Source organism: Lactuca virosa, chromosome 5 (assembly GCF_052849685.1).
Source record: "Lactuca virosa cultivar CGN04683 chromosome 5, Lactuca_virosa_CGN04683_v6, whole genome shotgun sequence".
NCBI lineage: Eukaryota > Viridiplantae > Streptophyta > Magnoliopsida > Asterales > Asteraceae > Lactuca > Lactuca virosa.
The window spans coordinates 199,130,330-199,152,202 of NC_136430.1; the positions used below are offsets into that span (position 1 = coordinate 199,130,330).

Below are 21,873 nucleotides of genomic sequence, written 5' to 3' on the forward strand. Positions count from 1 at the left end.
CAGCCACATATTTCTCATTTGCCACTTTAATGCTCCAGCGTACGGGCAGCAGTGGAATATGCCTAATCGTAAATGATTATATATATATATATATATATATATATATATATATATATATATATATATATATATATATATATATATATATATATATATATATATATATATATAGGGCTAGGTTCAAATGTTCCTGACATCTATTGTGTGCTCGGAAGCACAACTCTGGATCATCGGATGGAATAAAATCAATGGTCATGATCTGAAGGTCTATGTTATTATAATGGGATAACATGTACCATATAATCACACAAATTTTAACATAAGGGTACTTTGGACAATTAACTATATTTTAAAAAAGGAAATTTCGGATTTCTAGGGATAGTTAATTCTTCTAATTTTAAAAATATGAATTTTTAAATTAATTCAATTTTAATTCTAACGTAATTTATAAAAATAACCGATTTTATTCTGTTAGAATGTTTTTTTGTTAGAATGATGTTCTTTCATAATTTTATTAGACTAGAATATTATTATAGGATCACATATTCTTGAATACCCAGTTGAAGAATAACAACATTTTAATATATTCTTATATATCCTGTCACAACTAGGAATTTGCTAGGAAATTATGTGCTCATGTAAACACTATCTTCGATGATACTTGTTACTCTAACTTGATGATATGTATTATGTTTATTTTAATGACAACAAATTCAATCAAGGTTCACTCGGTAAAGTTCAAAACTCTATACAAAACATTTCAGAAAGTCAATTGGGAGTTGAAAACCCTAAAAATCCTGGTTCAAGTTCATTATGGACTAGGATTTTCTTATTGGGCCTAATGGATCAATAAACATTCAATTTAACTAACTTGGGCTTACAACCCTTAAATGGGCCCTATTTGGACCCACATTCATAAAACTTAACATTTTGGGCAATAATGGGCCTAAAATGGATTGGTTTACTTCTATTGGGCCATGTTAGGCCATAAATGATTCCATTTACCCTAATGGACTTTTATTGGGCCGTGAACCATCCTAAGGGCCCAATGGGCTGAAAAGTATTTATTTGGGCCTCATAATTTCGAGCCAAGGCAAGTAATGGCCCAAATTACTCCACTTTTTTTTTCTAGCCCAAGTTCTCGACCTATATGTAAAAAAAAAGAAAAAGAAATGAAAAGAACATGGATTAAGATAATGGCAACTCACAATTACATATCAAATATCTAGAAATCACATACATCTAGGTGATCATTACCCTCCATGCAAAACCTTTTCTTCCTTCTCTTTATCACTCTCGGCCGAGATCAAGCCCAAAACACACACACACTTCCAAAACTCTCTCTAGAACACTCTCAAGAACATCCCCTTCCTCCTCCAAAATTTTCGAAGATCTAGAGTGCTTTCAAGAGGATTCTTCACCAATATCATCATCCTTGGTAAGTTTTTGCTTAGATCCATGACTTAGCTTCTTGATTTCTTCAAAAATTTCCTCTTAACTCATCCATTTCATGAATCATGCATCTTAGAGCCATCTAAGTTCTAAAGTTCTTAAAGAAGCTTGCTAGGACTAAAATCTCTTCACATCTTCACCAAAAACCGAGAACAACAAATCAAGGTGAGTTCATACCCCCTTGTTTTCGGTTTTTACATGTTTTTAGGGGAGAATACAAGTGTTTATGTGTAGATCTATGTATTTATGGATGTTATGTGTGATTTTCTTGGTTTATGTTGTGATTATGTGATAAAACTTGATAAATCTCAAAAAATTTAACAAAAATGGGTGAGATTTATAAACTAAAATACTCTAGTCATCATACTACAAAGAATAAAAGTGTTATACATGCTTAAGATGTGAAAAACAAAACAAAAATCTTGTATAAGGATCATTCTTGACAAATAAACAAAAGTTTGAGACAATTGTGACACTTTTGGTTTGATAAGGATCTAAAAGGTCACATTTGTATAAAAATGAGTTTTTATAATGATCATACTTTTCAAAGGACCAAAAGTGTAAACTTTAGCATTATGTGCCTCAATTTGGGCCTTACGGCTTTTGGGCCCAAATTGCAAAAATATCATTTTTAGGGGTTAAAATGTTATTTAATCAAAACTTGAGCCAAAAATGAAAATAAACGAAAATAAGGGCTGAAAATGACTCTTATTTCAAAATTGGGCCAAAAATGTTAATTTTATTAAAATTGGGCCGAAAATGTCATTTTATTCAAATAAGGGCTGAAAATATAATTTTCTACAAAGATGGGCTGAAAATGTCAATATATGTATTTTTGGGCCAAACCCGTCAATTACTAAACATTTGGTCCGAAAATATAACTTTTTATAAATTAATGGGCTAAAATGTTATTTTCATTAAAAGGACCAAAAATGTCATTTTATTTGAAATAAGTCTAGAAACTTATATTTTAGGACTTAAGGGACCTAAAGTGATAATTTTATTAAAAATGAGTTTAAATCGTAAAACTATGACTTAATTAGCCAAAAATACCATATTAATAATAGTGGGCTTTTTCATCACTTTGGTAAAACATTCAAACTAGAATGAGCAATATCTTAACGAATAAACAAAACACAACGATTTCATGTTTATTGAGACCCGGTACTCTCGTTACATGGTTAATGGGTCGTAGTGGTCCATTCAAGTGTATATTGGGCCCAATATCTTCCATGACATGTTTATTGGGCTTAATGGCCCATTTACATGTTAATTTGGGCCTGAGTTATGGATCACATGTTCATTGGGCCTTAGTGGCCCATTTACATGCCTATTGGGACTAAATTACCCTTTTACATGTCTATTGGGCCTTAGTGGCCCATCTATATGCTAATTGGGCTTGGACTATACATCACTTACTCTTGGAATTTGGAGAACTTAAAAACATACACGTAAACATTATACATGGTGAAAAACATAACAATCGTGAAAAGTTGAGGATCTAGTGAAACTTGTCAGTTGACACATTTGAGTGTACGATCGTAGCTTGTAGTTATAATCAGAGTCTCTTTGAGGGAGAGCGGGAGTTTGTGTATAGATCTATACGGGGATGACACCCCCACGCCTTAGTTGTTCGCTACAGCTAGACTAGGCCAGTCTAGGGCGACAAACCTTACCTATCCGGCGTCCAAAACGCCATGACAGGCGAATTAGTCATTATCAAACATGGTTGTAACGGCTCACTTAGATACTAACTCCATCAAATATTCCAGTATAATCATAGTAATCTTGACGATTCGAAAACATACATACATCGATACTTGGTTTTGGGATTATATGATCACGACACTTTTAATAGCAGAAAATATTGGATTTTCTGGGGAAACAATATTATCCAGTTACCTTCTACTTACAATAGAAAGAATTCAAAGAATCTAGATTGTATACTTATACATATTTTTACTATGAAATTCACACATGCATCTATACTCGATTTTCACATCATTTTCATACTAATTACAGAAAATATCGGATTTTCTGGGTTTTACAAATAATATAAAGACTTTCATTCCAACATGCTTATGAACTCACCAATATTATATATGTGGATTTATTTTGTGTAATGTCAAACATCATACAATTATTAATATTTTAGAATATATAAACTAAGACAATATACTTGATGTGAACAATATTAGTTGTATTATGTAATGTTTGGTGATGATTGTGTTATGTTTCATGTATATTCATTGTGATGATATTTATAGTCACACGATCCCTCGGACGTTTCCGCCGTCTGGTTCGAGGGTGTGACATATCTGAACTTAAATACAACTACATACATATTCTTACAGACTAATAGTGTTATACATTTTAATATAATTATACATATTCTAAAAGAATATAAAAAAAATGAATAAAATTCTTATAAAATAACAACATTCTTAAACTGTGAGTGTGATGAAATCTATTATGCATTCTTTAAGTTATTCCTATCAGGTCTTCAATACATTCTTCCAGCCATTCCTATCATAAATAAAACAAAAACTAAGAATGGTTTAAAGCATGTTATCACTTTATATATTCTAACAGAATACATAGAATACATTCTAGAAGAATACATCGAATACATACTACCAGAATACATACAATAAATTTTTGCTAGTTGTAACTTTAATTGCCACAATAGAGAATAAAAAACTTGTTACTTGCAACTTGAAATCATATTTCTAGATGATAATAACAAACCAACAATTTGAAATTTAACAATCTTGAAATTTTTGTACAATTGAAAAGATAGTAAAATTTAGCAAACCATTCTTACAACAATGATATTCTATGAGAATGCTCTTGAATGAATGCTCATAGAATGTATTCCTTGCCTCATGATGCTCTGCTGAAAGGTTTCCAATCAATTCTGATACTATCATTTACCATGTTTTCTTTCTTTTCCATATTAAAATGCAAAAACTTGTTCATTCTATGAGAATATGAATACTATATAAAACATGTGATGCTAGTAATTCTAAAAGAATACATACCACGTGGTTAGATTCTATAGATCCTCTTCTAGACATTTCAACAAACAATTGTTAGGCATTATCATCAAACAAGTCAAAATTCATGTAAAAACAAGTGTAAGAATTGATTGAAAACCTCAGTTGAAACACATATAAAAAACAATTAGATTTACATAAATAAAACTGAAATCAAACACTCATTGCTAGTAATTCTGACATAATGCATACTACATGGTTATATTCTTTATATTCTCTTTCATAAATTTTTACAAACACATGTTAGGCATTATCATCAAACAAATTTTGTAATTCTTTCTCTAACTTCTTGTTAGTATTAATAATTTTACGTCGTTCAAAAAAAATCTAGAAAAAAAAATTGATGATCTATTTTTTTTACTAAATCAAGTTTTGATTGACTTTTCAGACGATGTTAGTGAATCATCGCGAAATGGAATCATCAATGCGGTCTTTTTTTTTTTTTTTGCAAAATCAAATTATTTTTGTATTATATTGAGATTTATTATGTTGATTCTCCAAAAATCATACAATGGATGCATTTCTTACCTTTCCTACAAAATTTTTCTTTCTTACTTGATATATATATATATATATATATATATATATATATATATATATATATATATATATATATCGTGAAAATGACATAAAAGGCCTTAAGTTTTCACAAAAATGTCAGTTTCATCTTGGACGTGTTTTTATGTCCAGTAAAGCACGAAGTTTTGTTTAATTTGTTCTTTTTTACCCTTGTAGCCGGTTTCCAGGTAACCTACCAGTTACCTTATGCTAGTAAAACCCTTAAATTTTCAAAAATGTTCAGATTTCCTTTAAGTTTTTCAAAAAATGTTCGGATTTACCATTACCTTGATTGTTATTTTGATTATTATTATTATTATTATTATTATTATTATTATTATTATTATTGTTATTATTAGTATTATTATTAGAGAAAATATTTGGATTTACCCTTAAGTTTTTCAAAAAATTTCACTATCTTTTTTAGAGAAACTCACTTTTTCCACCTCCCGCCAGTTACAACGCAAACCAAATATTCATTTTTTTAGAGAGGTTTTAAACAAATTTTCCAAAGAAATAACAACAAAAAATATAATTTTATGTAAATTTTTAAATATAATAAGGTTGTTTCGTAGTAAAAACCTATCAATTTCGTAGTCAAAAAAAAAAAAACACACACACACACATAAAATCGCAAGTGAATAGAGAGGAAATCGCAAGTCCATCTGCAATTTTAGGTTCGAAAGGGGTTATATATACAACGAGAAAAAAAAACCCACCTGCAAACGTACAAGTGTCTAAAGCACGTTTGTGCTTTAGCTACTTGTACGTTCGCAGATGGAATGGCGAAATCACAGATGTATTATACCCATCTGCGATTTTAGTGGCTAAAAATGCAATTTTGGTTTTTTTTGGCTATTTTCCACAAAGTAATTAGTGTATTTGGCTAAATTTGTAATTTTCTCTTATTATTATTATTATTATTATTATTATTATTATTATTATTATTATTATTATTATTATTATTATTAATAACAATCAATGTAAGGGTAAATCCAAACATTTTTGAAAAACTTAAGGGTAAATCCGAACATTTTTGAAAATTCAAGGGCTTTACTGGCAATAGGTAACCGGTAGGTTACTTAGAAACCAGCTACAACGGTATAAATAAACAAATTAAACAAAACTCCAGGCTTTACTGGACATAAGACATGTCCAAGGGTAAAACCGACATTTTTGTGAAAACTTAAGGGCTTTAATGTCATTTTACGATATATATATATATATATATATATATATATATATATATATATATATATATATATATATATATATATATATATATATATATATATATATATAGGCTTAGGTTATTTTGTTTTTATTAACTATTGTGTGACAGAATGCACAGATCTGGACCATCGGATGGAATAGAATCAAAAGTCATGATCTGAGAGTCTATGATATTACAATAGGGTAACATGCACCATATAATCACACAATTTTCAGCATAAAGATATTTTGGTCAATTTACCTATATTAAAAAAGGAAATTTCGGATTTTAAGGGATAATTATATCTCTTATTTTTAAAAATCTGATTTTTTGAAATTAATTCAAATTTAATTCTAATAGTTTTTAATAATAACCGATTTTATTCTGTCAGAATGAAAAAATCAACCATAAACTAGTAAATATATTTTTGCTTTTATTCTTGCAGAATATGTTTATATTCAAGATATTTTTGTTTTATAATTAACATGCTTAAAGAATTTTACAACATATTAAACATATTATCAAAAATAACATTTTCTAAAAGAATACGAATTTTATTCTTTTAGAATCACTACATACATTAATTCGTAAAGAATAAGACTATAAACACTTTATACATTGTGGTAGAATACATTCCAGTAGAATACAATTCGCTCTCTATCTTTTCTTCATTTTCCACATCAATGACAACATTTCCAAAACACTTTATACATTGTGGTAGAATACATTCCAGTAGAATATATTCTAGAAGAATACACTTCATTCTCTATGTTCTGTTCATTTTCCACATCAACGACAGCCTTTCCAAAACCTAAATCCACAAAGAAAACATAATCAACTTTCAAATATTAAAACTTTTATTGCATTCTAAGAGAATAAAAACTATAAATTATGACAAAATGTAATAGAAGCTATAAATTATGACAGAATATAGTAGAAATTATAAATTCTAACAGAATACATAATTTAATTAGTTACACACATTTAAATTATAATCATGACACACACCTTCTTTAAGAATGTTAAATTAGTATAATATAAAAGAATTAACATTTCAAGAATGAACAAGTAATCAATGACAAAAATGAACAAGTAATAACAAACACATTCTATAAGAATGATAATTTGGTAGAACTTATCGACAAGCAAAAATACCCTCTTTAGTTGAGAAAAAAAATGATTAATTAGTTACCCACTTTTATTCAACAAAAACTAACATGAAACAAATCCAAATGTAGAATTGGATGCAAAAATTTCAAATTATTTTGTTATTGAACAGTGGGAAGTTTTTGAAACAATAAGCAATATTTAATGTTTAAACTTTAATAAAGTGTAAAATCATGAAAACTTACTTTAGATGCTCCGTTGATTTCTTGAAATTGGATTCCACAATTGCTTAATGAATCAACACAATGAAAGAAACCATTAAACATTAAGTAAGTCGATTACTGGAGACAAAATTTATAGGAAGCCATATATATTTTCTAATGATGACGGCAATCATTATAGTTTAAATATAAAAGATATAATAACAAAATGAACAAAAAAGCAAAGGTCAAGAAGAGGATGAACAAATGAATCAAACCTCAACCCCCGAGTGGCTATTTACCAAACCCCAATTTAATCTCAATTTCGGAAAGTCTTAATTCCAAAAGCGTTTGTCATTATTACATTAGATTTTAAGCCCACTGCTATAAAAATCAAATCAACAATTTGAAAAAAATATATATATATATATATATATATATATATATGCGTCAATCAAATTTGTTTTAGATTTACGTATAGGATCAAAAATCAAATCAAAGAAATTAAAATAAAACCCAAATCAATAAAACTGGCGATACAATTTTTGATTTAACTCACCCTTTTACTACAAGATGCAATTCTTGATTTAACTCCATCTTCGCATTCTGTTGTGGTAATAACTCTACCTCTCATGAGTAAAGCTCTTTCCCGGCAAGGAAATAGTAGATCTAGAGAGAGAGAATCGGTGTTCTCAGAGTTAGGAAGGAGGCCATGGTCGGAGGAGTTGAAGGGGACTTCAAGGAGGTGAACGCCGTAGGTGGGGAAGGAGCAAATACGATGGATTTTAATGAAGGGGTCGGTCGGTGGTTTTATAGGGTTTATAAATTGATTTTCCTTTTCCAGATTTATAGGTTATTAAATATTCCAATTAATTACCATAACTATTCATAGCAGGATTACAAATATACCTTATTAATTAATTTTATTATTTAATTATTTGTTAATTTGTGACTGGTGCATTTAGGAATACAATATTTGCTAGAAACATTTGAACCTAGCTCTCTCTCTCTCTCTCTATATATATATATATATATATATATATATATATATATATATATATATATATATATATATATATATATATATATAGGGAAAAGGGAATATACATTACAGCCCCACATAAGCTTAGGTATTAAACCTCTTGAAAATACATTGTTTTACTATATAAAGATTACGGTTAGTGGATTCACGATTAATATTTGAAGATGAAAATTCAAGATCGACACAATACGGTTTACGGCTTAGGGTTTAGGGTTTAGGGTTTAGGTTTAGGGTTTAGATAAGGAAGCAAGAATATTGATTATCTTTGCCCTTCGTAACAGTGGAAAAAAGTAATGTTCACTTGTGTGAATTAATAAACGATAATGGAGGAAAGAAAACAAAGATGGTAAAACGATAATGAAAGAAATTAATGTTATCGAGGATGATATATTTACCAAGTGAAACCAAACAGGGTATATTTACCAAGTTAAAACGACATATTTTAGAGGTTTAGTACCTAAGCTTAGGTGGGGCTGTAATGTATATTCCCTATCCCCATATATATATATATATATATATATATATATATATATATATATATATATATATATATATATATATATATATATATATATATATATATATATATATATATATATTAACTTACATAATAAACAATATTGTCTTGAAACAAAATCTTTAGATGGAACTTCAGTTAATTCAATGCAACACTTAGACACTTGGATTTTTCTTTCTATGGAATTTCAATTAATTCAAACCAACACTTACAAATTTGGATTTTGATAATAAAGCATTTGTTTCTTGGGCTTAAAGAGACGCCCTGAATCAAATGTGGAGCGGAATACATCTTTTAAAAGAGGATATTGTAGCAAACCATGGAAAAATATAGGTATAACAGAAACTACAGCAATAGAGATTGCTAGTGCAATAAACCTATGACTGTTGTATAACACGAAGAAGCTGACACTAAAAGAAATCATCATGGTGACTATGGAGAGGAAAAGCATTAACAGTCCTGCCAATAGTTTTTTGGGTAACGATTTTCTGAAATCCTCTTGAGTGTAACGAGAAGTAAGCATGGATAGGAAAACAAGGATTGAAGTCGAGGACATGATTAAAGAGAGGGCATCTAACACCACAAATGCTAGGAAGGGCCCGTTGTAAAGAAAAACAGGTAAGCCTTCCTTATAACCTTTCTCTTTGTCATCACTTTGCCTATAGCCACCTGGGATTGTATAAGCTACTGCAAATACTACGGTGGTTATTAGTGCAGCAACCACCATGCATTGACTAGCTGTGTCTTTCATCCATTTCTCTCCGTCAACAACTAAATCTTTGTGATCCTTGGTGAATAGTTCATATGGGGTTTGGCCCTCATTGTTCTTCCGTTCTTTGTAATCCGGAAGTATCATAGATTCTACTTCCTACAACACAACATATAAAACTATTAATTCTTCCCTAATTACAAGCATTGCAAAATGTAAATGTAATATCTATTCTTGTTAGAGTACTCTATTTTTTACAGGTTAACCAATATGTTATATCATATTCTTAGTGAACAACTTATTGACCAGTTTTCTAATATGTTATCTATTTTTCTTAGAAAATATGTTACCCTCTTTGATATCTAATCTTGTTACACAACATATACGTACCTTGAACCATAACAATTCACGTTGCAACTCAAAAGCTGCCCCAGAGACATCTTGATCGAGGCGGCTTCTCATTGACTTCTTTCCAACCAAGTGCAACATATTATTACCATCTTGATCTTTAAGAGGAAATATTAAAGTCTTTAACGAGCCTATCTCGTATAATAGTTTATAGATGTTCACATGACGATATGAGACAGCAACATGAAATATACTTTGATGATTGTCATTTTTTTTCCATATAATATCAGGATATTTACGAATGAGCTCAACCAAAAAATTAGTATTGCCCATTTCGGCTGCAATAAAAAGTATTCCATTGGGGTGTAATCCATTTTCGTCGGGATGGCCTCTAAGTATATCATCTATTACAGCCTTGCGTTCCCCCTCAAAATTTTCCCAAATCAGTCCCAGTATTCGCACGACTTTACATTTCGTTGGTTCTATTCCGTTAAATGCACTAGACTTTCTAGCCAAAGCCTTTAGTGCAAAGGTTCTTTGACGGTGTTCGGGGAGTTCCGAGTGGTCCTCCAATATATCTAATACCACATCTGCAATTAAACCGGTATTTGAAAATCATTAAACTTAAGCATAAAATGTATATGCAAGAATGTGTATCAAAAACTAGAATACTTACCAAACATATCACACTCAATGCACTTCACCAAGACCCAACTCATGGTCGTTGTTGTCCAACCTGGACCACGCATTCCCTGAAAATCTTTATAGAGATACTTCACCATATCTATGTTTCCACATAAGGCAGCAATGTAGAGAGGCATCATGTTTTCCTTATTAGGGATTATGGGCAGATCACCATTCTTTCTCAACATAATTCTAGCAATTTCGACATTTCCAGCTGCAGCTGCTAAAGAAAGAGCAGTGTTTCCATTTTTATTCTGAAGCTGCAAGTCTTCCCTGTTCATCAGACGCATAAGATTTTCCACATAGTTGATGCTTTCGGGGTTGCTTTGACCTGATGCTGCAACGTGAAGTACTGTTTCATAGTTATGAGTAATACTATAACGTAACAGATATTCCCGATTACGAATGAGGAGTTGAGCAGCATTCCAATCTCCTTTCATTGATGCTTCATAAAGAGGAACACACAGATCGATAAAGTCCCTTCTTCTGTTATCTATTTTTAAATTTCCAATGTATTGATAAGTGCAATGTAATTTGTAAAGACAAGTTTTCGCTATAATAAATTCCGGCTTTGTACATGAAATTAACAAAGATTCATCAGAGTTTTGCATGCTGGTAAGAAATCTCTATATGATGCTACTTACCAGCAAGTAGCACTTGACCAGGATAATCAGGTTGTGGCGGAGGCGGAGGTGGCGATGGTGGTGGCAAAGGCTGCGGTGCTCTCCAACTGTTTATTATCCTGCAGGCTCATAGCGCATTAGCCACTGAAACTGTATCATGCTACCAACAACGAAATTGTTCATCATAAAATAAGTACGTAAAAAAATTTAATTCAAATTTATCTTCTTGTTTGCTTTAATTGATATGAAGAGTTGATTTCGTAAAATGAAAATAAAGTGGCGAACATCCCCGCAGAAAATTGCAAGCCTGGTTAATTTTTGTTTTTTTGTTTTTTTGTTTTTTTTTGCTTTTTTTTTTTTATTATTTTATAGATTTTGATAATATATATGCTATTATACTTAAATTTTGTACATATAAGAGTAACGTATTTATACTTTAAGCTACCGCTAATCTACACTTAAATTATTATTAATCTATTTTTTGTAAACCTCAAGCAACACCTATATTGTGATTTTTATTCTATTTCTTGTTGTATTGAATATTGATACATTAAGCTTTTTATTTAAATTAATTTAAATCAACAACAAAAATACCCTACTTCCATACAAATGAGATAAGGAGGCTATAGTTGCTTCAGTGGAAAACCTCGATAGAATTTTTTTTTATCATAAATGAATAATAATAATAACAATAATAATTTTCACTGTGTATAAAATTTTAGCTTGCCATGATCCTTGTAAAGATCCCTGTATATATATAAATCTTTTCATATAAAATGTTAGTCCACAGGCCACGATAAAGAAACGCGGGTAGAAAAGATAAGCAAAAGCATGAATCGAATAATCTAACTATTTTTTTTAGGTTTTTTTTTTTTAAAGATAACATTTTTTTTTGGCAAAATAACCATATATTCCGGAATGGGTGTTCTGAAACTAATTCCGAATTATTTTTCTGGTGGCCCGGCCCATTTCATTGGGTCCGGAATACCTATTTCAGAGGTACCGTATATGTTCTGGATTGGGTTTTTGAATTTCAAAATAAATAATATAATTTGAGGCGGCAACTTCCTTCCAGAAAGGCGCATTCCGATCATGACGTTCTGACTCGATTCCGACGTTCCGACTAGATTACGACGTTCCGACTCGATTCCGGCATGCAACTTCCATCTCCGACACGCATCAACACCCATCTCTGACATGGAAGACGAGCACTACGACCCCATTATTTTACGAGTATGTTATTCGTTTCCTACTGTTACTTACGGTTCTGGATGTAGTAGACCACATCCGGAATGAATTGAAAACGTTTCAGAGTTTAAATTAAAGATGCAATTGTTATAGGACCAACTGAAAAGTAGTTTAGATGTTTAGTTATTGTTGATTTACATCGAAATGTCGTGTTCCGGATCTTAAAATGTCATTCTGGAAGGCTTAAGAAGGCGAAGAACCATTCCGGAACACGATGAACGCCTCCGGAACATGAAGAACATGTCCAGAATATTGGTCATTTCCATTTTAGAATGAAATACTAACACCTTTTTTATTTGTGCAGTACGATATGATTGTTGACGCATCAATTACAATCCCGTGTAAACCCAAAACACTACAAGAAATACAGTCATTAGCGGCGACGCCAATAGCGGCGACACCTACTTTTAGCAGCGACACATCAAATTGTCGCCGCTAAAAGTAGGTGTCGCCGCTATTGGCGTCGCCGCTAATGACTGTAGACACGGATCCGCGCTTTCACGTTCTGGTAAATTAAGACCGTTCGATCGTGTTTCTAATCCAACGGCGAGGATAATCGAAGAATACATAAAAGCAATACCAGCGACAAAAGTCGCCGCTAAAGACCTAATCGAGTCGCCGCTAATTGTCGAAAAAAATGGCGCGGTAATGTTTCCCTCCTAAGTGTCGCCGGTATTGAGGGAAATCGCCGCTAAAGCCAAAATTGTCGCTGGTAAAGGCGTCGCCGCTAAAGGTCGACGCACTTAACCCCAAAAACGTCGATCTTTTCCCATTTTCTCTTCTGTTTCACTGCAAATCTCGTTTCTTTCTCTCGTCTGCATCGCTTCCTTCAGCACTTTCGTCGATTAGAGTGGGATATTGTCACATTTAGCAATTTTGGGTAAAGATACCATTGGTGGGCAAGGATTTTCCGGTGAGGACCAAGCTTTTTCCGGTGAGACCAAGGATTTTCCGCCGAAACCAAGCTTTTCCAGGTCAATTTTCAGTCCATTTTCTCTTGTAACATTGATTTTAAACTTATTGGAGTGGTTAATTGCAAAAAAATTACAATTTTAGTTTTGTTGATTGTGTTCCCGACCACCACCCGCCACTACCGCCACCACTGGACCACCACACGCCACCACAGGCCACCACATGTTCTATTACTTCTATTTATTGTGACTGGGTATTTTGTATATATGTGTGCATTTGTGTGTTTATTTGTATATATGTGTGTATTTCATATGTGTGTGAAATATGTTATATGTGTGTGTATTTCATATATATGTGTGTGAAAATTGTGTGTATTTCATATATGTGCGTGTATAAAAAATACGTGTATATGTGTATAATGTATGTATGTATGTATTTGTGTGCAGTTTGGATTGTGTTCATGGTTGTTTTATGTGTATAAAAAGTATGTATATATGTGTATATTGTATGTATGTGTGTATTTGTATTTTGTGTGAAATATGTAAACTACAATGTCATAATGGAAAAATGAAACAAAAAACAAGTAGGACGCTACAATGTCATTTGGTAATTTTTAGTTTGGTTTAAGTTAATAGGTTAACTTACAAGTTTATAAGTTGTTATTTATTATGTAGTTGGAGAATCTTCGATCAATGTCCAACGATCCGGAGTCAACTGTGGAGCTTATAGGATGGAACAACGGTGGCGGGGATGATGACACGTCGTATTAGTTTTATCTTTTATTAGCATTTGTAGTATGACATAAATTTATAAGAATTTTGTTATTTATTTTGGTGTATGTATGGTATTATAAAACTTGGATGTTATGTAATCGTGTTTCTGCATTTAACGTATCAGTTTTTCTGCATTTAACGTTATTTTGTATCGGTTTTCGGACAGCCGAGATTGGCTGCTTTTAAAAAAAAATAAATAAACGGCAATAGCGGCGACACTATTAGCGGCGACATAGGGCATTAGTGGCGACTGAAGCATTAGCGGCGACACGTAGCATTAGCGGCGACATTATCATTAGCGGCGACACGTAACATTAGCGGCGACTTTTTGAGCAATAGCGACGAGGCAATAGCGGCGACTGAATAGCGGCGACGTGTCGCTGGTAAAGCTATTAGTGGCGACTTTGGTGAGCAATAGTGGCGACTTTTGTCGCCGCTAATACCCTTTTTTCTTGTAGTGAAATCGGTGGGGAAATCCTTGCGGCATTCAGAAACAGACCCGAATGCGAGACTATGTTCTAGAATACATGTTTCGGGAGGTGGTTAGACATTCCTAATGTAGATGGGGATCCTTTACTTCTAGATTACGTCTTTTCCCACGAAGTCAGCACCGACCCCCAAAGCCATGTAGAGGAAATGGTTTATGAGAATGCGGGGTACGAGTTGTCTTTTGGGAAGAAATTTTTTTGTCTCATCACCTGCTTCCAATTTGGTGACTATTTTCCTACTTCTGCATCCGGCGTTGCCTTCTATTCCCGTGCCTTTCCTATGGTCCCGACGAATGTCTTGGTCAAATTAGACCATGTTATGAAGGTGTTTAAAAATTTACTTAATGAGTTATCTGTCGAGGATGCAGTTTATGTATGTCTTCTATACCTGTTAGAGAAGGGTTTTAATGGGCGGTTGGCTAAACAACCTATTACAAAAGAGTATTTTGCTTTTCTATCCAACCTTGATGAATTCAACAGGTATAATGTCATTTATTTTATAATTACTAATTAATTTAAATTACCTATCGTTACTAATATTTTTTAGAAACTAAATTGCTAACTAATTTTTATGTGGCAGATATCTATGTGGGAAAATAATTTGAGATCAATTATACATACAACTAGATACTGTATTCAATAAGGTTGATAAGTTTATACATCCAGAAGAACCGAAAGAGAACGAACCTCAAACATTGACCTACACCCTACAAGGGGTTTTATACACTTTTAAGGTAAGTATATAATGAAGAATTTATTATTTATTTTTTTTGCTAACATTCTAACTATTTTTTATTTATTTGTTTGCTAACATTCAGATATGGATTCTTGATACTTTTCTGGTGAACAATTTATTTGGTACTCGACAACAAAATGTGATCCCTCGGGCTGTTGCATGGTCAAAACTTAGGTCGTTACAAAAGACTCACTGCAACCAGTTTTTACTAATAAAAGACATGTGGTTACTTTATTATTTAAGTATACATTTTATAATTTGTGTTTATTTGTAATTTTATAATTTTGTTAGCAGGGTAATAGACTCGTACTGAAGGTGGAGCCGACAGAAAATGAGATACGTGCTGAATGGTGGGTTGTTAGCTCGGCGTGGATTGATCGCCCTGATTTTCCTGACCCTGAAGTTCACGGGGCACCTTCCCTAACACCATCACCCAAAAACTGCCCTACCCATGAGTATCGAGAAAAGAAGGCACAAATAGATGATCCATCTCACCCGCCACTACCACGACCGCCGCCCGCTGACCCATCAACTGACAATGACCAAATTATTAGTGACTTTCCGAAAAAGGTCGGTCAATTGAAAAATAAGGTCCGTTAATGTCGCAAGTAGTTGCGGTCTCAGGATGAGCGTTTAGTAGAGCATGAGGCTACTTTAGCCATGATTCTAAAACTTATCAATAAGACTCCCGGAGACGATGTTGGTACCTCGAAAGGGATGGAGGTACATTTCTATTTATTTCATTGTTTATGGTCGTTATGTTTTTGCATCATTTACAAGTATACATTATTGAAGCGTATAGGGATACTACCCTGAACAGTCGCTGAATGTCAGCCATGAACAACCGCTGAATGTCGGCCCTGAGCAGTAGTCTCCGGTTATTTACCCGTACGACGTAACAGAGATTCCAAAGGATGATTACAAAACACCGGAGCAAGCACCTCTTAGGCGTTCTAAACGCCAAAAAGTTATGTCTATATGGTATAAGACATGATTATATACGAATAATCATGGAGGATGGTTTTCATGTGATGTAAGTCATATAATTATTTGATTATTACATACTATACTTCTAACAATAATATTTACTTCACTGCAAAAAAATTGGCAGCACACCATGATGTAGATCTCATTACTACTAGAGCATAGAGCAGATGATGCTCGGTGGACGGTGGAGCTATCAACTTTCAACACCGATGCATATGACTAGAGTGACAAGGCTGGAAGATCCATTTACCCAACTTGGACAGAGTGTGATACGGTATAATTTAGTTTGGATAACATTATCTGAGTATTAATATACTAATTAATTATTTCTAACTTTTTTGTTGCTTTACATCCCAATCAACATACCACAATCTCATTAGTTTTTGGGTTCTTTGGATTTGAAGACATTTAAAATGACTATATATGATACTCGGTGGAAGGGAGGCTACTGTTCGAAAAATGAGGATTGGTTTATCCACAAACTGCTAGTGAAAGACAACTACTGGGGTACCGAACCAACTGATTCAATCCCACTTGAGAGCTTCAAGGTGACCCCCCGAAAAGGCCCTAGACATACCACAACAGATTGACAGCAGATGAGATTGTGGGGTGTTTATATGTTGGTTCCTAGAGGTGTTGATCACTGGAAAATCGATTTATATAGAGGGTAAAACCACCGGTCCATTGACTATGGATTATAGAAAACGACTAACAGAAATATGTTGGGGTATAAGAACAAAGATAATTTAAAAAACATATTTGTAATATGACCTACCGACATATCCTTTATTTAGTTTATGTATTTATTACTTGCATGTTCATTTTAATTGCATTTTATATTATATAAACCCAAAATGTATACATTTTATGAAAGCAAAACATATACATTTTATAAAAACAAAACTTACATGCAAAAAAAAAAGTCAAATCTATTCCGGAACCATGGTCCGGAATCGTAATCCGTAACAATGTGTTCCGGAGAATGTGGTTATTTTACCAAAAAAAGAAATTGTGGTCATTTTTGTCAAAAATATCATTTATAAGGGTTTGATTACTCAATTTTCCTATACAAAAAAAAAAGAAAATTGCAAATATAACAAAATTCTTTAATTACTTTGTTGAAAATAGTAAAAAAAAAAACCCAAATTACAAATATACCCATGAAAATCGCAGATGGATTAAGCCCATCTGCGATTTTAGCATTCCATCTGCGAACGTACAAGTCACTAAATCACAATCGTGCTTTAGCGACTTGTACGTTTGCATGTGGTTTTTTTTTAGTTTTTTTGATTTTTTCTGTATAAGTACCCCGATCTTTGAATGAATAAACTCTTAGAATCTTTGCTATTCACTATTATACTATTTTAATTCTTAGCTATTCATATTCACTATTCATAATGAATATTAATATATTAAAGAATAGAATATAGAATTTCAAATAATTGTTAAATATTATAGAAGATAACAATTAATCTAGCGATATAGAATTTCCATTTTTCTTTTTTATCACAATTAAATATTCTTTTTTTTAATATGAAAATAATCGACCGTTCAAGTATTCGAAATTTCATGGGTAAATGAGTGGAAAAGAGGCTGATGTATAGCGCATGTATCCACCTATATTGAATTGCTGATACAGAAATGATAAAATCGTTTTTGATTGGACCGAATATAAGCCTCCTATAGATATAGAAGATGAAAGAAGATAGACAAAGAGGAGAAAACACTTTTTCGAGACAGTAATCGGCATCTATCTAATGAATTCAACTGTTCCGGTATAAATGAAAGAAAAAGGGGAACGGGATCACAATGAGATTTTCATCTCAAAAAGGGGATATGGCGAAATCGGTAGACGCTATCGACTTAATTGGATTGAGCCTTGGTATGGAAACTTACTAAGTGATAACTTTCAAATTCAGAGAAACCCTGGAATTAAAAATAAATGGTCGCAGATAAACTAAGTTCATCTGTGATTTCCTCTTATCCGAACTGTGATTTTGCGTTTTTTTTTTAAATTTTAATTTTGACTACAAAATTAATAAGGTTTAACTACGAAACAACATTATATTATATAAATTTTAACAAAAAATTATCAATTTAGTTCTTATTTCTTTGAAATATTCGTTTAAAACATCTCTAATAAAATGAATTTTCCAACAAAAACTTCGAAAAATGAAATCGTACATAATGTCTCTAGAGAAAGAATTCTCCAAAAAAAGTTTGAAAAATGAAAGAAGAAAAAAAATTACGTTTTTATACCCCTGAAAAAGGGGAAATGACAGATGGAGGCAAAATCACAGATAGACTGCGAACGTACAAGTCGCTAAAGAATAGATGTATTTTAACAACTTGTACGCTTTCAGATGGACAAGTAAAATCACAGATGGACCGAGTCCATCTGTGATTTTCATGGCTATTTTTGTAATTTTAATTTTTTTTGGTTATTTTACACAAAATAATTAAGAGATTAGGCGATTTTTGTAATTTTCTCTATAAAAAAGAAGGTGAAAGTAGATACTAATTACGATCCATGCTGGAAGTATAGTTAACTTGGATTAATAGGTTTCACCCAAAAAAATGAATCCTAGGCCATGCCAAACTAAAAGTATATATATTAATAGTTTATATTTTCTCATTAAATGTTTTACAGGAAGCATCCAATTAGTTTTCTTTTCTAGCTGTTTATTTACTCATCACTTTTTACTTAATTGTTTCAATTAATTGTTTTTTGAACAGCATTACAGTTTTTGACAAAACGTGCTAGGGTTAGACTACCCCATATTGCTGAGTTTTTCGACTATTTTTCTAAGAAAATAAAAGTTTATATATTCAACAAATATCTAAGAACAAAATACAACAAAGCTGAAAGCCCATTGACGATATATGTGACATTTAACTTAACCCATTAATAATTAATTAAACAAATGAAGTTTGTGCAATTTAATTGAACGATATATTTATTGCTTATATATTTTCTTTAAACAGCTAACATACTCTACATATTCTACTCTTAAACTACATATATCGTGTTTCAGCAGCATCAATTAAACTATAAGGTTTTTTTTATTATTGTTTATAGATACTTGTAGATTTTTTATATAAACTGAAGTGGATAACTAATCAGCTTAATTTGATGTTATATATATTTAAGCCGATTTTGACCAAACTCGCTCAGTATTCTTTGCTGTAAACAAGTAAACGATTTGCACAAATCATTTTTGTATTTTTGTGATAAAACTATTATTATATGATCAGATTCCCATAATTTTTATTTATTAATTAGTTGGGGCCATCAACCATCGTAACTCCACCGTTGACCATCCCCAGCCTAGAAACTTATATTCTCCTCCTATCCAGTGGTTCCTCTTATAATCCATGTATTTGATTTTCGATTCTTTTACTTATGCTTCTAGACGTGTGTTCATGTTGTGGTTTGAAGGGTGGAGGAAAAACGAGGCTTACGGTTTGGACAATGGACTATATATTTATAAATCAATGCATTACGCAACTGCTCAACTTAACATGGCGTAAATGATGAGATTTAAATCGCCAAATACTGTACGTTCTCTTCACCATATAAACAGAAAATTCAAAAAAAAATTAGATTCAGGTTATTGAAAATCAACCACCACTACATACCTTCTCAAAATTCGGTGCATGTCGCTTTCGTGGTCTTTCAATGATTATGAGATTCGCTGCATATTAAGAAGTCAAGTTAGAAACAAAAACGGTTCATCAGTAGCTGGAATGAGAAGCTCGGAGAAGAAGATCGATCCACTGTCAATTGCCTTACAAAACAAGAAGTAGATAATAAAAAACGAATAATTGAAGGTTTACCAATGACGGGAAACGAAGGCCCAAAGTATCTGAAGATGATAAAGCGACACAGACTCCAAAACATGGTGGACGCGATTTATAAAGCAGCTCCATCGTGATCGGGACAAGAAAACAAAAGGTTTGACCCAGAGGCCAGAACAGCAAACAGACAGCCAAACCACATTACCATTTTGATTTTCTTTTAAATATCTGGTATCTAAATATTTTGATTAGTTTACAAAATAGTCCAAAAAATCCTAAAAACCAATAAAAGTTTGCATTTTTACCATTTTATTCCTAGTTCAACCCGTAACAAATTAATTTGAAAATATTTCGCGCGTAAACGAACCCAAAATATTTGAGATTTTCCGCAAAAAAACCTTTATTTTTAGAAAATAATATATTTATTTGTGTATTTAATAAAATAATATATTTAACGTGGATGTACAACTATTGTATGAACGTGTGGATAATGCTATTTTATGAAAATTACTAAGAGAATATGTTGTTTAGTAATGTAAATACGTTCAATCTCATAGAACTATTGTTATTTTAATGGATTTTCACAATTTCTAATTCATTTTTGTTTTTATTCATCGTTTTTTATTTATTTTAATTCTCACAGAATATGACTCAATAAACATCCTGATAACATTCTGACAGAATGAAAATAATTAAAAAAAAGTGTATAGTAATCTTATAGACGATTTAATTAATGAAAATGCTTAATAATTAAAATAATTATATAAGATTGAACGTATTCATATTATCAAATAACATGTTTTCCTTATAATTCTCACAGAATAGCATTATCCACATGTTCACATAATAGATGTTAATCTACATTTGAACCTAGCTCTCTCTCTCTCTGTATATATATATATATATATATATATATATATATATATATATATATATATATATATATATGTGTGTGTGTGTGTGTGTGTGTATATATATATATATATATATATATATATATATATATATATATATATATATATATATATATATATTTCCCCTGTCTCGTATTTATTGTCCACTTTTGATTTTTAAAGTCTTTATTCTTCAACTTTAACCTTAAATATTTTCATTTTTGATATATAATGTTTGATGCCAAATATATGAATGGACTGTGTTTTAAATGTCTTTACATTGTGTTTTAAATGTCTTTTACATTTCTAAAAATAAAGTAATAAAATATTAATATAATTTTGCACGTTCAAGTGTTTAAGCTTAAACTATAATCAGACTTTAATAAAATAATATTATAACTTTAAGATAATATATACTGAACTTAAATCATACAAATGAACAACTGTATGTACACATAAATTGTACATTGATTGGATCCAACTCTTATCTATAAAAGACCAAAGATTAAAGTATTCTCGGCCCCTATCT

At 31.6% G+C, this 21,873-nt stretch overlaps 1 protein-coding gene across 3 annotated transcripts; it reads right to left on the minus strand.

Moving 5' to 3' along the window:
* Positions 1 to 9,308: 9,308 nt before the first annotated feature.
* On the minus strand, positions 9,309 to 20,632 carry LOC145114329 (uncharacterized). 3 transcript variants are annotated; one of them, XM_079050327.1, is made up of 6 exons: positions 20,491 to 20,632; positions 20,293 to 20,348; positions 11,531 to 11,628; positions 10,879 to 11,331; positions 10,245 to 10,792; positions 9,309 to 10,013 (listed from the first exon to the last, which is right to left on the minus strand). In XM_079050327.1, exons 2-6 carry the CDS (start codon positions 20,310 to 20,312, stop codon positions 9,354 to 9,356), a joined length of 1,779 nt encoding a protein of 592 aa, XP_078906453.1. In that variant the 5' UTR covers positions 20,313 to 20,348; positions 20,491 to 20,632; the 3' UTR covers positions 9,309 to 9,353. The 3 variants fall into 3 exon arrangements, with proteins under 3 accessions (XP_078906453.1, XP_078906451.1, XP_078906452.1); XM_079050325.1 differs by having other exon boundaries at positions 10,879 to 11,379; XM_079050326.1 differs by having other exon boundaries at positions 10,879 to 11,379; positions 20,293 to 20,632.
* Positions 20,633 to 21,873: the final 1,241 nt, after the last annotated feature.

Coding starts and splice junctions, on each gene's coding strand:
- LOC145114329 (XM_079050325.1), bottom strand. CDS start 20,312: ATGCACCGAATTTTGAGAAG. Junction 11,380..11,530: donor TGGTCAAGTGCTACTTGCTG/GTAAGTAGCATC, acceptor ATTTAAAAATAG/ATAACAGAAGAAGGGACTTT. Junction 10,014..10,244: donor GTGAATTGTTATGGTTCAAG/GTACGTATATGT, acceptor GTTGTGTTGTAG/GAAGTAGAATCTATGATACT.